At 37.0% G+C, this 13,809-nt stretch overlaps 1 protein-coding gene across 15 annotated transcripts in view; it reads right to left on the bottom strand.

Annotated features, from left to right (window-relative positions):
• The window catches only part of SEMA5A (semaphorin 5A), a 318,019-nt gene that overhangs the window by 115,532 nt on the left and 188,678 nt on the right, over window positions 1-13,809 (bottom strand). For all 15 annotated transcript variants that reach the window (XM_069004052.1, XM_069004056.1, XM_069004053.1 and 12 more), the window contains 3 exons: window positions 8,710-8,995; window positions 4,656-4,791; window positions 1,150-1,354 (listed from right to left, as the gene is read on the bottom strand). In XM_069004052.1, the coding sequence (XP_068860153.1) occupies window positions 1,150-1,354; window positions 4,656-4,791; window positions 8,710-8,995 (627 nt within the window). The remainder of the gene's footprint in view (window positions 1-1,149; window positions 1,355-4,655; window positions 4,792-8,709; window positions 8,996-13,809) is intronic.

Genomic DNA, 13,809 nt, shown 5'->3' with positions numbered 1-13,809 from the left:
ACGAAGGGAAACTGAAACCTGAAGACAATCAGAATTATGAAAACAGCCATTATTCTTGGTGCTTCCAAAACTGTAAATAATGTAAATATCCCACAGTGCAGTGATAGTCTCTTCATATAAAATCAATTCAGTGCATGTTTCTGTAATTCACGTTTGAACAGGAGGCCTCTACAATACAAACATCATTTAGTATCAGCATGATTTCACTTAAAATGCTCTGATTTACCAAACAGCAGGCTGTTTTGACTAGAACTGGTCAAATCCAAGTATAGTTTTAACCTATCAAAAGCTTTTCTGTCATTGCCTAGCTTTCAAGGAGCACAATGAGACAAACTGAACATTAAGAAACCATTGCTTTGATGAGCTATTCCCTACTAATGTGCATAGGCCCAAGTATTTAAGAATTGTCCTAACTTTATGCCATGAGGCTTTAAACACATTAGCCCAATCTACTATTTCAATCTCAGCTGGGGGCATTCTTGTTCTGCAAAAACAATTCTCCAACACCCTCGCTGTTTTCAAGAAGAATGAAATTTTGAACCAAGAAGGCAATAGCTGTAACCAAGGCAATATAAGGTGGAGGGTTGTTTTTCTTTCACTGCTAAGCTTACATATAAATGGGCAAATAATAAGGCAGGGTATAAAACTGCATAATGGATGTCTTAAAAATGAGATGATAAGGAAAGTTAATAAAATATATTTGAGCAGAAAATTCAGAAATAGAAATAGCAGTAGCTGTATTTGCTACTTACGAAATTACTTCTTTATCAGAGGGTCCTAAACAATCTTATCTTGGGCCCTTAACTTTGTACCCTCAACTAAGTACAAAGAACAAAAGACAGTGAAACTTGATAAGTCCTGTTTGTAGAATTTCCAGCTTTTGACTCCCTCAAGAGCACGCAAGCTTTACCATTTCAAAGGAGAATAGGAAACAGACACCAAAACTGAAGTTAAAAAAATAACATAAAATACATTGTAATGGCTAAATTAATCTATTCATAAAATGTAGAAGATAGACAAGTGATAGTGTCAAAGAGGAAAAGCTGATGTTCAAGGTGCTGTACATACATTCCATAAGTAATTAACAGAACATAAAACCCAAAGACCTCATAAACATTTGCAGTTATCACAGCAATGAAGAGTTCGTACCTGTGGCAAGATAGATGATATGGAAAAGCATGTCCTTGCCCTGCACAACATCCACAACCACATGGGAAAATCGGCTGTTGTCTTCCATGAAGTAAGGAATTGGAATAACTGGTTGAACAACTTCATGCATTAAGAAGAATTTTTGTGCATCTTGAAGATTTCTCTCAGTCAGATTTACATACAAACCCTGGTCCATGGTGCCACACTGTAAACACAGAAAAGTAACATGACTACATGTGCCAACAATAACAATAGATTTACTCTCTGATTTGCAGCACAAGAAAATAAAAGCAAGAGTGTATCTTGTAATGACAATGTGGAATTCAACTTCCAGGTCCCATGTTGGTGCTAACCAGACTGTCCAAGGATTGAGGAAGCTCAGTTTTCCTGAGGTTCCCTAATTCTAAACAATATGGAAGGGCATGAGACTGACCAGCACAAGTGGATTATGGAAATATTTTGATATATCCTACATTCACAGGGCAGGAAGGAGAAGAACTACCATTCAAAAAACTAAATTATTTTCTGACTAGTTTTCTTTATAATTTTCACAGACCTCAGTGTTAAAGACAAATAAGTCCTACCACAGCCAGGGTCTGACAGGAATCCCAGGTGAACATACAACATGCAGTTCTAGAAGCTTCCTAGGACTCTGTCTTAAGTAGCAAAAATGGACAGTGCAGAGCTCTAATAAATATTATCCACAGCAAAGACTTTTTTGCTTTGAAACTGACAATATTTTAAACCTGAAACCTGGCTCTTTTCTTACAGGAAAACATCCAGTAGCTGCATGGACAAGTTTCAAACACAAACAAACAAAGCAAAATAAGTGGGAGTTAATTTTAACATATTTGTGTTCTTCTGAGGACACAAAAGAGAAAGCTTCTTAATGCATGGGAATATATAAACATTCACATATTTACTCAGTCATAATTGCATCAGAGAAGTAAAGCACTGCTTCACAGTATTTATCAAATATTTGGGTGATGTGAAAGGCATAACTAAGTCATAATTTTCATTCTGTTTTACTATGTCATAAATTATGCCATGAATTACAACATGAGCAAAATAATAGAGTGCAAAACCCTACCAGTTATTTTTTCATTATTATCGTGTTTTCAATCCAAAATTGAGTGATCGTTCCAAATCCACAAATGTTAAAAAAAGTCAAATTATTTCATAATGGGAGATCAGATGATGAAGAATGACTAATTAGCAACTGGAAGGAAACAGTTACTTGCTCTGTATGTCAGACCAGTGAAAAAAATAAACCCTGACATAGAAGTAGTTCTCTGGATCTATCAAGCAGGAAAAATGCCAGCTGAACACTCATAGTACACTGAAATGCAAATGGTTCTTGGTGTTATGATAGACATTGCTCTGTCTAAAAAGAAAAGCAATGATCTCTGATGAAAATAATGTTCCTCAAAACTGTGACTCCAGTAATATTCTAACATGGAAAGTATTTCATTAATATAATCCAGACTTGGAAATACAATGTCTGATGTAACTATATCTACATAGCAGCAATCTTCCTTCAAATCACATGCTTCTCTTTGTTGTTGCTGAGTAGGTGAATACTCAGAGGATAAACCTACTTCTGGGACTACACAAACAGAACTTCTGATCCTTTATCCTAAGGACTCTACAAAAGAAAAGTCCATTCTTGGAAGGAAACCAATGACTCAGTCAAGGAATATATCTCATCTACGTGAAGTGTGTACTCTAAAGCCCCATCAAGTCACAAAAAATGGTTATACCTAGCTCTAAGCATTAGACTAGCTTCTACTATGCATCACTGCTGTAGTTATGGAGCCAGAAATGTAACAGAAAGTTACAAGGGAGTAAAAAGCAGCATCAGCAACAGAACAGAAGTTGTACATCACTAGAGATACCTAGAGATCAGTTGACATCAATTGCCTTCAATATTCTGTTGTAAAAGGCCACATTACCACTTTTAACACTAGCTCTGCCTTCAAAGCTGTTTGTGGCTCAGTGAGATATGATACAACTGTTGTCACTGTTCTTGTAAATTGAAGTACCAGCTTTATTAAAATCAGCCAGGCCATCTTAGAAATAAATTTCAACACCTGTCCTGACTGGGACTTGGAGACGTGCACTAACAGTACAGCAGAGACTTAAACTGTTTTTACACAGCCATCAGACTGTCATCTTTCTTTGTAAGTACCATTCAGTATGGGCTGTTCTCACAATAATTAACACCCCATTAATGCAAGGTTTGTAAGGGGAGTTTAACAAGTTTTATTGGATGTGCTTTCCTAGTCAGAAAGGTGCTAAGATTTTTACATACAAGCATTTTCTTCAGGCTTTCTCCTTCAAAAATTTAGCCTCTCTTAGACCTTCTTCCTATGACTATTTTGACAATTCAAGTATTTCTACAACAGGTAAAAAACTGTATACAAACATAGCCCGCTTCTGCAGGATTCTGGCATACTTAAATAGAGTCTTGTCACTTGGCTAATGCCGAACATACTACTTAGGAAAGGTATCGTGGCTCTAGCCTGTAACCTGTGCCTTATTTTCCTGCATTTGCATAGATCAGGAAGTAATTAAAACTACCAACAATCCCCAATGGTGATTCTTTTTCATGCTAGCAAAAGATCTTATGACTCTTACAAGCTAGAGAAAGCTGTTCCAGGAGAAGAAGTGAATTTACGAAATTGCATTGAGATTAAGGGACGGTGAAATTTGGATAAAGGTGAATACACTTAAGCATCTTGATGAAAAGCTATTGTTTTTAATCGCTAAATTAATGCTGCTTTTCCTTCCATCTCCCTTGCAAGAAGCACACTCATTAAAATTGTCCTAGTAGGAGTAGTGACTATGCAAAAGAAGAGAACAATGGATATCTGCTTACTGAAATGCCCCTTTCTTTCTGTAGACTTCCTCTGAATGACCTACCTTGGACTAACTGCTTTTACACTGTCAGACAGCTGCAGATTATTACACCCTCTGAGGCCAACAAGTTCAAATGAGGGGCACAACACATGGCAAATTCTTTTAATCTGACTCTTCAAGGAGTGTGGACTACCTTGCGCATGAAAATATATAAAATTCTGCCCACTCCTCTTACACCACCTCCCTCACACTTTCTTTTTTCTGACAGACACTGTTCCATTTGTTAGGTCCTAACAGCACAAATACAATGTAAAACAGAATAGCAGTTTGATCATAGTTCAGACAAGAGTTAATGTCACCTTGACAGATAACCATAGTGTTTTATTTTGACAGAAGATTGAAATTAAGCCTTTTTCCTCCTATCCTTCAAAGTATATCTGGTTTTCAATCCAAATTATTTTGTGGAAGGATAAAATTAAAATTAAGTATGTTGAAATAAGGGGCTCTCCTAAGTACTTTTTTAAATTTAGGGTTTTTTAAGGTCTTAGGCTACAACATAGTGCAAAACTGGATTTATAAATTATGAACCATACAATACTTTGAAGAAAGCTCACATAAAATATTGTACTTCTCCCACGTATCCATACCTGAAAATTAGGGTTAGGATTGGGATATGGAAGCCAAGCAGAGCGAGAGTTCTCCTGGTATTTGAAGGGTCCATTAAAGGCCTGAGTTATTGCACTCAGATTGAAAACACAAACTGCTGAGGCTGCTATGCTGTTCCTGCAAAATAAATAAATACATTAACCTAGGTAATAACATTAAGAAGTCAACTTGCTGAAAAATAAATAAGTAGGCAATAACTCTTCAATACTTCAAGTAATTATTGAAGCAGATATGATCAGCCAGGAGATGATATCTCAAGATAATGATAATGATGAGCTGATTTAGCATAATCATTGCATTTAAAATATTTGTTGGCCTTATCAAGAAGCTGGTGTGGGGAAAAACTCACAACTTCCTACTTTCTGCTGCTGCTCTAATACCACAAGGCTATTCTTCCACACATAATCACATGCACTAGGGACACCTCTTTTCTAGTTGCAAAGTTCAGGAGGACATTATTCTCAGGGTTCAATAAAGTTTCTTCCATACAACAAATGACTGCATGACACAAGTAAGAATTTTCAAGGTATGCTATGTCTCTAGACCCTATGGAATCCCTGGACAAGACATGCCCACAAAAATCCTGTCTTCCAAGAGATGTTGTACAGCAAAAAGAATGCAAGTTCCAGAAACCCATCAACAGAAAACAACTTGGACTGCATACAAGATATCATGTTAAAAAAATAAACATCAATAAATGGCAGCTGGACAAAACATACAATTTCCTGGGTTTGCCTTGAAAATGTGATATACAAGGCAATAAAGTAATTCTGCATAGTGTAAAGAATATAATCTAATAACTATGAAAGCTCATCGTATGGAAAGCTGCGTTGTTCTTTTCCTCATTTTGAGATAATGGAATAAATAACAAAGGTGTCACTTGCAGATTTCCTGTTGCAGTTAAAACTGCTGGCAATTGATCCACACAGGATTCTTCTCTCTTTTCTTTTTTTTCCCCTCTTTTTTTTTTTAAGCTTAGCCTTTAATTTATACAAGACTTAAGAAAATGTACTATAATGATGGGAAAAAACCCCAACAAATGAAAAAATAGTTAGGATACATGGATTTAATACCAGGACAAAAGAGCCATTTACTTTCTTATGCTTGTCACTCTTATTTCAAAAGAAGCCCAAAACCTGAAGTTCCATGCTTACAACTTCTGCAGAATCAATCATCATTGGAGCTGATAAGTCCTTGCTTATATCACTAAATGCATCTCACTAATATTATTAACTTTACCAATGCTTTTTTGAATTTCATAAAGTCCTAAGAGAACATGAGACTCATGTTTATAGATTTTTTGGATAATCTGAAACAAACAAAAACACCTTTATCATGAAGCAGTGGCTATAGTGGACTTAACAGTCAATCACACATAAAAAGTGCAGGTTTGGCTGTTAGAGAAACATTTCATTTGTTTCCCTTCACAAATATATCAAAGTATACTAAAAAAAGCATTAAGGTACGATAAAGTCATTGCAATTCTGAAGATATTGAGATTGAAGAATTATGAATGCCATTAAATTATATCTGATGCTGTGACATGAACAGAAAGGAATATGTTGTTCCCTGTCACAGGAAACCTTTGTGTTTCTCTACTATCACTTGCAGGGCAGGAAGGTGGATCATATGAGTTCCACAAACTATCTGTGAACAGGTAGTCAGCATGGGGAAATAATCCTAACTCTAAAACATTTCAAAAATGTCCAAAAAAATTCAGTTACAACATTAGGGGGCAAGAATTTAAATAGAGCAATCGGAAAACCCTACCCTCAAACAGTTGCAATTAATTCCTCTTTGAATAGTCCATGCCTGTTGGACAATCAGAATGTTGGGGCACAGGGGAAGAGGAAAGTAGCAGCAAGGTTTAAAATGCTGTCTACTTTCATGTGGCAAAGGTAGTCTTAACAATAGCAAGTCCATTTTCAGAAGAGCCAGGAAGCATCAGGAACATCATTCCCCTTCCACGGCCAAAGCCCTGTGGATTCTCTAGAGCAGAATTCCTCTGCTCAGGCTTTCCATGGCAGCAACATGTCTAGGCTATTTTGACTTCTCATGAAAGATCATGTTGAACAGTGTGTGAGGATGCCTCCTGACAAATAGCTGTCTTTTGGTATATGAATTAACTAGGAAAACAGACCAACAAAATTAACATTACTGATTGAAACAACAGCAAATATTCTTATCCCCAGTAATCGCAAAGTCTCTACTATTCTTCTTATATAAACAGTGGTTTTACATCCACTATATTACTCCATTGCAGAAACAGGCTGAGCTCATCATCCAATGTCATGAGTTAGGAATTGCCACAGCCTGGTGTAAGCAGCCCATCACTGGTCTTGTTCACAGCCTGAGCTGCCAGCCCAGGGGTGAGCCTGAGTCTGGAAGATGCCTAAATGAGCTTGAATTCATGCTCACTGTCTGGAATGCATAGGGATTATAATTTGTTGGCATGAACTTGTGAACCTTTCCACCTGGTTAATGGATATTTATAAAAGGTAGGTATCCCTGTGTTCAAGGGTCCCTTACCTGTGTTTTATGTGACCAAGGACATTTTAAAATTCTAGACAAAACTGACTGTCTTGGGGTGACTTTATGATGTTGTATCCCCTATCACTCCTCTATGCCCAGAAATTAATTTTGTGCCTTTCTGTGCCTTTAAACTGAGCCTGAGAGGGGAGAGAGGAAAAAAACACCCAGCAAAACTTTCAAAGCAGTTTACAGTCTGTTTTCAAGGACACAGATACACAGACTCCTCTGAGTTCTGCTTTCTGCGATAGAGAGGGGAGGAAGGGAAGCACTGCTTGCTTTCCAGACGGCTTTCGGCTTTTTCTCCAGAGGGAGACAGAGTTGAACTTCTGTTTTCCTGGGACTTTGATTTTTTCCCTTTTTCTCTGCTGGACTGTTTCAGCATCAGAACACATCAGGACTTTTTCCACCGAGGTGGAGGCCCTGGAGGAGGGCCCACCACGACCAAGCTCCAAGGAGAGAGAGAGATCTATGGAAGGACTCTAAAATTTTCCCAGATTTCTCTCCACATTGAGAGGTTTTATTATTTAGCATTATTATCCTTTTCCTGTGTGTTTGTTAAATGAATAGTTTTTATCTCTTTCACTTTCCTTCCAGGAAAATTTCTTTTTTTCCTGAACCTGGTGGGGGAAGGCTGGTTGCAACCTGCCTTCTCTCCGAGGATATTTTTCCTCCAAATTTATCCAAACCAGCACACTGACTTACACAGCAAGACACTACAAGAAGGTAAGAGAATCAGAACTCAAAATCTGAAATTGTTCCAGTGTTCTGAACATTGGGCTGCACAGCCATAACACAGAGGCCGCTCTTGCTGAGCAGCATTTGAACACCAGTCATCATATTTAAATTAACAAAGGACAGTTCTGAGATAAATGTCTCTTATTTTCTATGTTCTTCTAATTTTTTAATATTTAACAAATTTGGATTTTTAAGACAAAATTGTACTTTTTTCTTTTTTTAAAATTTTACCTTATTGATATAACAAGATTACTTAAAATCAGGTTAAATTCTTGGTTTGACCCTTAAACTCACATAAGGATATGTTAGAGCTAATTTAAAATACATAAGAGCACCTCTTGTGCTCTTTTGGGTGAGATGAATTCTTTATGACATCGTCAAATTCCACCATGTCAAATTCATGATTATGTCACATTACAATTATAAAACATTTCTTTCATAAATACATAATGTGTTTACGTATTACAATAGTAAAAAAAAATTATTATTTTCTAAGAATAAATGAAGAATATGACAGAATTGTCTTAAACACAACTGGCTCCCTGCTATAAGGAAATATTATGAATTCGTCCTTCTCTTGTGTTTTCAACAATTCACATGGAAAACATTTGGAACAGACACCTGCTCACAGAAACCAGTGGATTGGGCAAAACAGTAGTTTGAATTTGTGATGTTTACTTGGAATATGTAGAAGAAAATAGCTCAGAAGTTCTAGGTTTTGCTGTCACGAACAGCAAGAAAATAAAATATATCATTCAGTTTACTTACACATTGGTGGTAAAAATCCCGTAGATCAAGTCCAGTTCTGGCAGGAAGAAAGTACTCTGGAGTTCATTATAGTAAAATGGAATTTCACCAGGGCGAGAGCAGTTCAGACGAGCTTTCATGAAGGTAGTCCAGGTATCCTCCAGCACAAACTTGCCACCAATATCATTTTTACACACCCGAGCAGCACGAGAGAAAACTGTTTTCCCACAGTCATGTTCCACTGCATTTTCCCGGAAGAAGAAGTAGGTAAAGTTCCCAATGTCATAAGATGACACAAAATTTGGTTCTGAAAATAACAGAAGGAAAGATAATTTATTGCCTTCTTGTGATATATGCACTCATACTAATGTGGAAGTTGGATTTATCTTCAAGCTTTATATTTAGATAAAGACACTTTGTGGAAGTTGGATTTATCTTCAAGCTTTATATTTAGATAAAGACACTTTTTATTATCCTTTAGGGATATGGCACCATGACATCTAAACAGGCCAGCTCATGTCCAGCTGGGATTGTGAGATACATGATCATGATGCACTGGGTTTGGCTGGGTAGAGTTAATTCTTTTCATAGCAGCTAGCATGGCACTGTGTTTTGGATTTGTGCTGTAAACAGTGCTGGTAATTCAGGGATGTTTTTGTTATTGTTGAGCAGCACTTACACAGAGCCAAGGCCTTTTCTTTCTGACACCACCCCACCAGCACAAATAGACAGCTGAGCTGCCATCTGGGGTCAAACCACAACACGTGGTCTGACAGGTTCAGCTCTAGGTGTTTATAGAACATGACTGTGCTGGGCAACATTCCATCATGTATTCCATCATCAAAAGTGCGTCTGAGTTTTCATTCTTCACATAAGGGCACAGTGATTTCTTGCAATGTAACTGTTTTATCTTTTAACTCTGTTTCTGCTTTGCCACCATGCCATTACTCCAGATTAGCATGACAACAGGTAGTAGTTGATGGTGAGTAAAAATGTGCTCAGAGGCTGTAAAAAAGAAAAGAGCACTACGCAAGAGTATTTGATGGTAAGGTAACTGTACTTCAACTTCGTATCACTTAATGCTTTTTAGAGCTTTACAGACTTTTCCCCCTTCTTTAAAGAAAATATTGAAAACTGATCAAAATACCTGATGGTGATGACGGGGAAATTAAAGAATATGTAAAAAAATAATCTGTGAAGCAACACATGGCAATATTTCTTGAAGGAAAAAAAAAAAAGGAACAGTGGATACCAAAGACAATAAACATGTGGTCCATTTCCTGTAAGGATGACTAGATCTGAGGAAAGTCCATGACCTTAAAATAGGCTGACAACCTGATGAGTTCTTAAAGGAAAGAAATTTGATACACAGATTTGTGAAGAAGAGCCCCACTTGTGCAAGGAACCATTTTAGAACACTGATACCTCTGAGAAACAAGAAAACTTTTGTTTCTCATTCCCAAATTTTATTCTGAAGTGGGAAAACAAGTAAACAAAACTGTTTTAAAAACATCTATTTTGAGGAAACACTTCCAATAAAATTAATAGTTGAACATTTTTTGACAGCACTATCGCATAGAAAAAAGGCAGCTGTAATTCAAAATGCTTTAAGTATTTTACAGGAGTGTCTCAAACCTATCAGAAATTCTGAGGGGCACTAGAAAGGCAAGCAAGCTGGCATTGCCTCACAGCAGTCCAAACTGTCAGAAAACTCTTTTTCAAAGACAGACCAGATCCCAGCTAATATGGCCTCTTGTGCTGCTTCCATCTCTATCTGCTGTGCTGAGAGCTCCCAGGGCAGGTTTTTGGCAGCAATGATTACGAGCTGCCTTGGATGTATGAAGCTGAGCAGATCCAATAGCACTCTCACTCTCTCACTCTTCCCTGTAACTTTCACTCTCTATTTTATGAAGTGCTTCCTTGAGAGCAGTCTGGAACACACCACATTTTCCCCACATTCAGAGCTGCACAGGTATTCTTTTGGCAGATCACAACCCAACAATTTTAAGAACTTGTTGGTACCCTGAGCCTTCATAAGTTACATAGTATCAGTGCATTTGTGTTCTTAAAAGAAAGGGCAAAAAAAAGGTAAAATAGTTTGACAGTACTTATGATATCATTAGAAATAAAATTGCACTGACAATACACAAAGAACTAAACTATTAGTAATGTTAACCCTACTAGAACCTTAAATCTTCATTCCTTATCTGTGTAAAACTTTCATTACAATAGGGATTTTTCTTCAAAGGCTTCAAAAACCTACTGTGCAAATATTCAATATCAAGCTGATCCACCCACAAAACACATTTTGTACAAATGTTAAACAAGGGGGCCCTGCCTTTCAATCGCGCCTGAAGATACTTCTCACTGGAGGTCCACTGATATAAAAAAGATCCCTACATTGGCACCATAGGATCTCACTGCAGAGTTAAAAAAACACTACTGGAAGCACTCAGCATAAAGAATGATGAATTACAAAAATAAAATAAACTTCACAAACTATAGGAGTAAAAATAATATGAAATGCATTGAGAATGTGTTCAGAGTTCTTGAAAATCCATGTCAACCTTTCAAAAGACAGTATTTTAAAGTTGCACTGATAATCATGATACATGTACAAAAATACCTAGTTCTCATATACCTAGTACTCATATTCTATGGATTCAAAACTGAGAAACAATATATACATCTGCAAACACCTATGTTTATACTTTATGAACTGATGAAAATGTGACCTGCTGTTGAAACTTGTGAAAACTGCTTTCATTTGCATTAAATGTAATAATCTCAGAGCTACCTTGGGCAATTCAGTGGATGTGGAAGGATTATCATGTCAGACTTTATTTCATTCTCTCTTTGGGAAAAATGAAGAGGGTCACTTCAAAACGTCCAAGGAAAAAGCAGCTTCTCAGCTAGGAAAAAATCAGTTCTTATGTGTCCAAATATTGTGCTGTGAACTGCTATTTGTTGACATGGAGGCCTTACCATGTAATTTTTTAATGCAGCAAATGAAGTGAATTTCTTGTTTCATGCTGACTTTGCAAATAGTTCTGGAAGGGCAAACACATCTCATTTCTGATTTATCAGATCACCACAACAAGTGCAAGGAGTCTGGTATGTGACAGCAGTTAGTATGAGAATGTCAACCTGTAATAATGTCATGAGTATTGTATATGACCTTTATAGGGTTTTTTATATACTCAATTTATGGATGTGTCAGGCTGACTAGACTTTCCCAAATTAAATGGAACCAGTGGAATCAGGAAAGCAAGAAAATTACTTTGCCGATGTGACCCAACAAACATCTCCAGTGAACGGCACAGAGCCATGCTACACAGAGGCACAAGCCCAAGCACTGAAAGCACTGGGTGGCTAGTAAGCACAGCCCCTGGGCAAACACATCACTCTGCTATTTCTGAAATTAGCTTTCTCAGCACCAATCCTGGGAATCTCTACCATTTCCTTTGTAAAGCAGCATGGCTGCCCAACAAGGATGTTTCCCCACAGACTCTTCTAAGTTATTGCAAAAAAGATGACTCAACCATATGAAGCCAAGATGGTGCTTCCACCGGAAACAATAAGATTGTTTTTCTGAAGGTTGGAGACAAACCTACATTGTCTGGGGAGCACAGTCTCTGTTCTTAATGTGAAAGCACTTAACAGGAAGACACAATGAATCCTTTTAGATTATTCTCCTTTTCCACCTGTCAAAGATGTCATGCATAAGCTTATTTCCTGGGCCTTTTTTATTTAGTGGTGTAGATGCAGTCTGAGTGGGTAAAAGGATGAGAGGAATTGTACAGGAATTTTTCCTGTATAGGAGTGGGAAAAAAGCCTAAAAGAGCTCTGTGAGAGCATTTGAGGTAGTCCTGGCCTCTTCTCGTTGTCTGAGCTTAGGAGCAAGAAAGTTCTCTTCTGCTCTTTAACCCATGCAACTCCACATCTTCTGAAGCAAGCTAACATGACTTAATTTACATAGTTAGCAGATGCTAACTATGGTTCCCAGAGTGAACCAAATTACCGGAAATGATCTAACTTTCTTTAAGGAGGTAACAGCAATTAACCTTAAAGATTTAAAGGTCCAAAGCCTACTCTAAGAAAGTAAGAGCTAAGATTTCCACTGACTGTCCCTGTGAGATGTGACCACTCACATCTGAAGTGCAAGGCATTCAAAGACTCAATCAAAAGTGAAATTAACCCCAGAAATGTTAAAAGAAAGCTAAAATATTAAGTTTTTTTTTATCTAGACACAGATCAGATTTTATATGTATATATGCACACAAAATAAGACACACACACAAAGATATATGAATACATCATATATTCAAAATCTTAGGAGTTTAGATACGGCTCTAATGTTGAATGACATCTATCTGGAACTTGTTCACTGATCTCACTAGACCAATGAATCATACCATACTGTTGACCTCTAAAGACCCATTTCTTCCACGTATCTGTATTCAGCCAAATGCTTAATACCATTAAATCCTAGAAAGATGCATTTGAGTTTTTTTGAATAAACTTCACATTTCAGCTACAAGTGCTCTCCAAAAGAGATGCTGAAAGTAATGGAGAGAATTCAAGCTTCAGATGTGCCAGTGTATATTATTTTCTTTCATCTTATTAACTTAATCAGTGAAGTCCAGTTGCAATTGCATTTTGCCATCTCTGTATATTCATTAAGTATATTCATTTAGTTGTAGCCCTTTGCAGCTATTAGAAAAAAAGTGCAGACTTTGCATTAGGCTGATCAAGGCATCACTCCTCATGAGGGTTTAAGGACAAATTTTAATCACAGCATTATATATCTCAAAAGCAATACATAACTTGTGGTCATCACAGCTATATCCATCCTCAGGAGCTGAACTGTAAAATGTTAAGTCCTATATGAAACTGGCAGAAATGGATTATTAATAGCTATTTTTCCTCTGTGTTTCACAATTACCTAGGATGCATGCTAAAAATGCTAACCTGTCATAGAGTAGCTGGCTACCAATCTATTTTGAAAATTTCCTTTACAATGCCTTAGCTCTCCATGATTTCTTTTACAATCTTTTCCTTTTGCTAAATTGAAAATTTTATAGGTATGGAAGAGCAAGGACAGCAAAATACCCTAAAACT

The sequence above is a fragment of the Aphelocoma coerulescens genome, chromosome 2, assembly GCF_041296385.1.
Source record: "Aphelocoma coerulescens isolate FSJ_1873_10779 chromosome 2, UR_Acoe_1.0, whole genome shotgun sequence".
Taxonomy (NCBI): Eukaryota; Metazoa; Chordata; class Aves; order Passeriformes; family Corvidae; genus Aphelocoma; species Aphelocoma coerulescens.
Note: the sequence above shows the minus strand (reverse complement) of the source record. Positions and strands in the feature narration are given on the sequence as shown.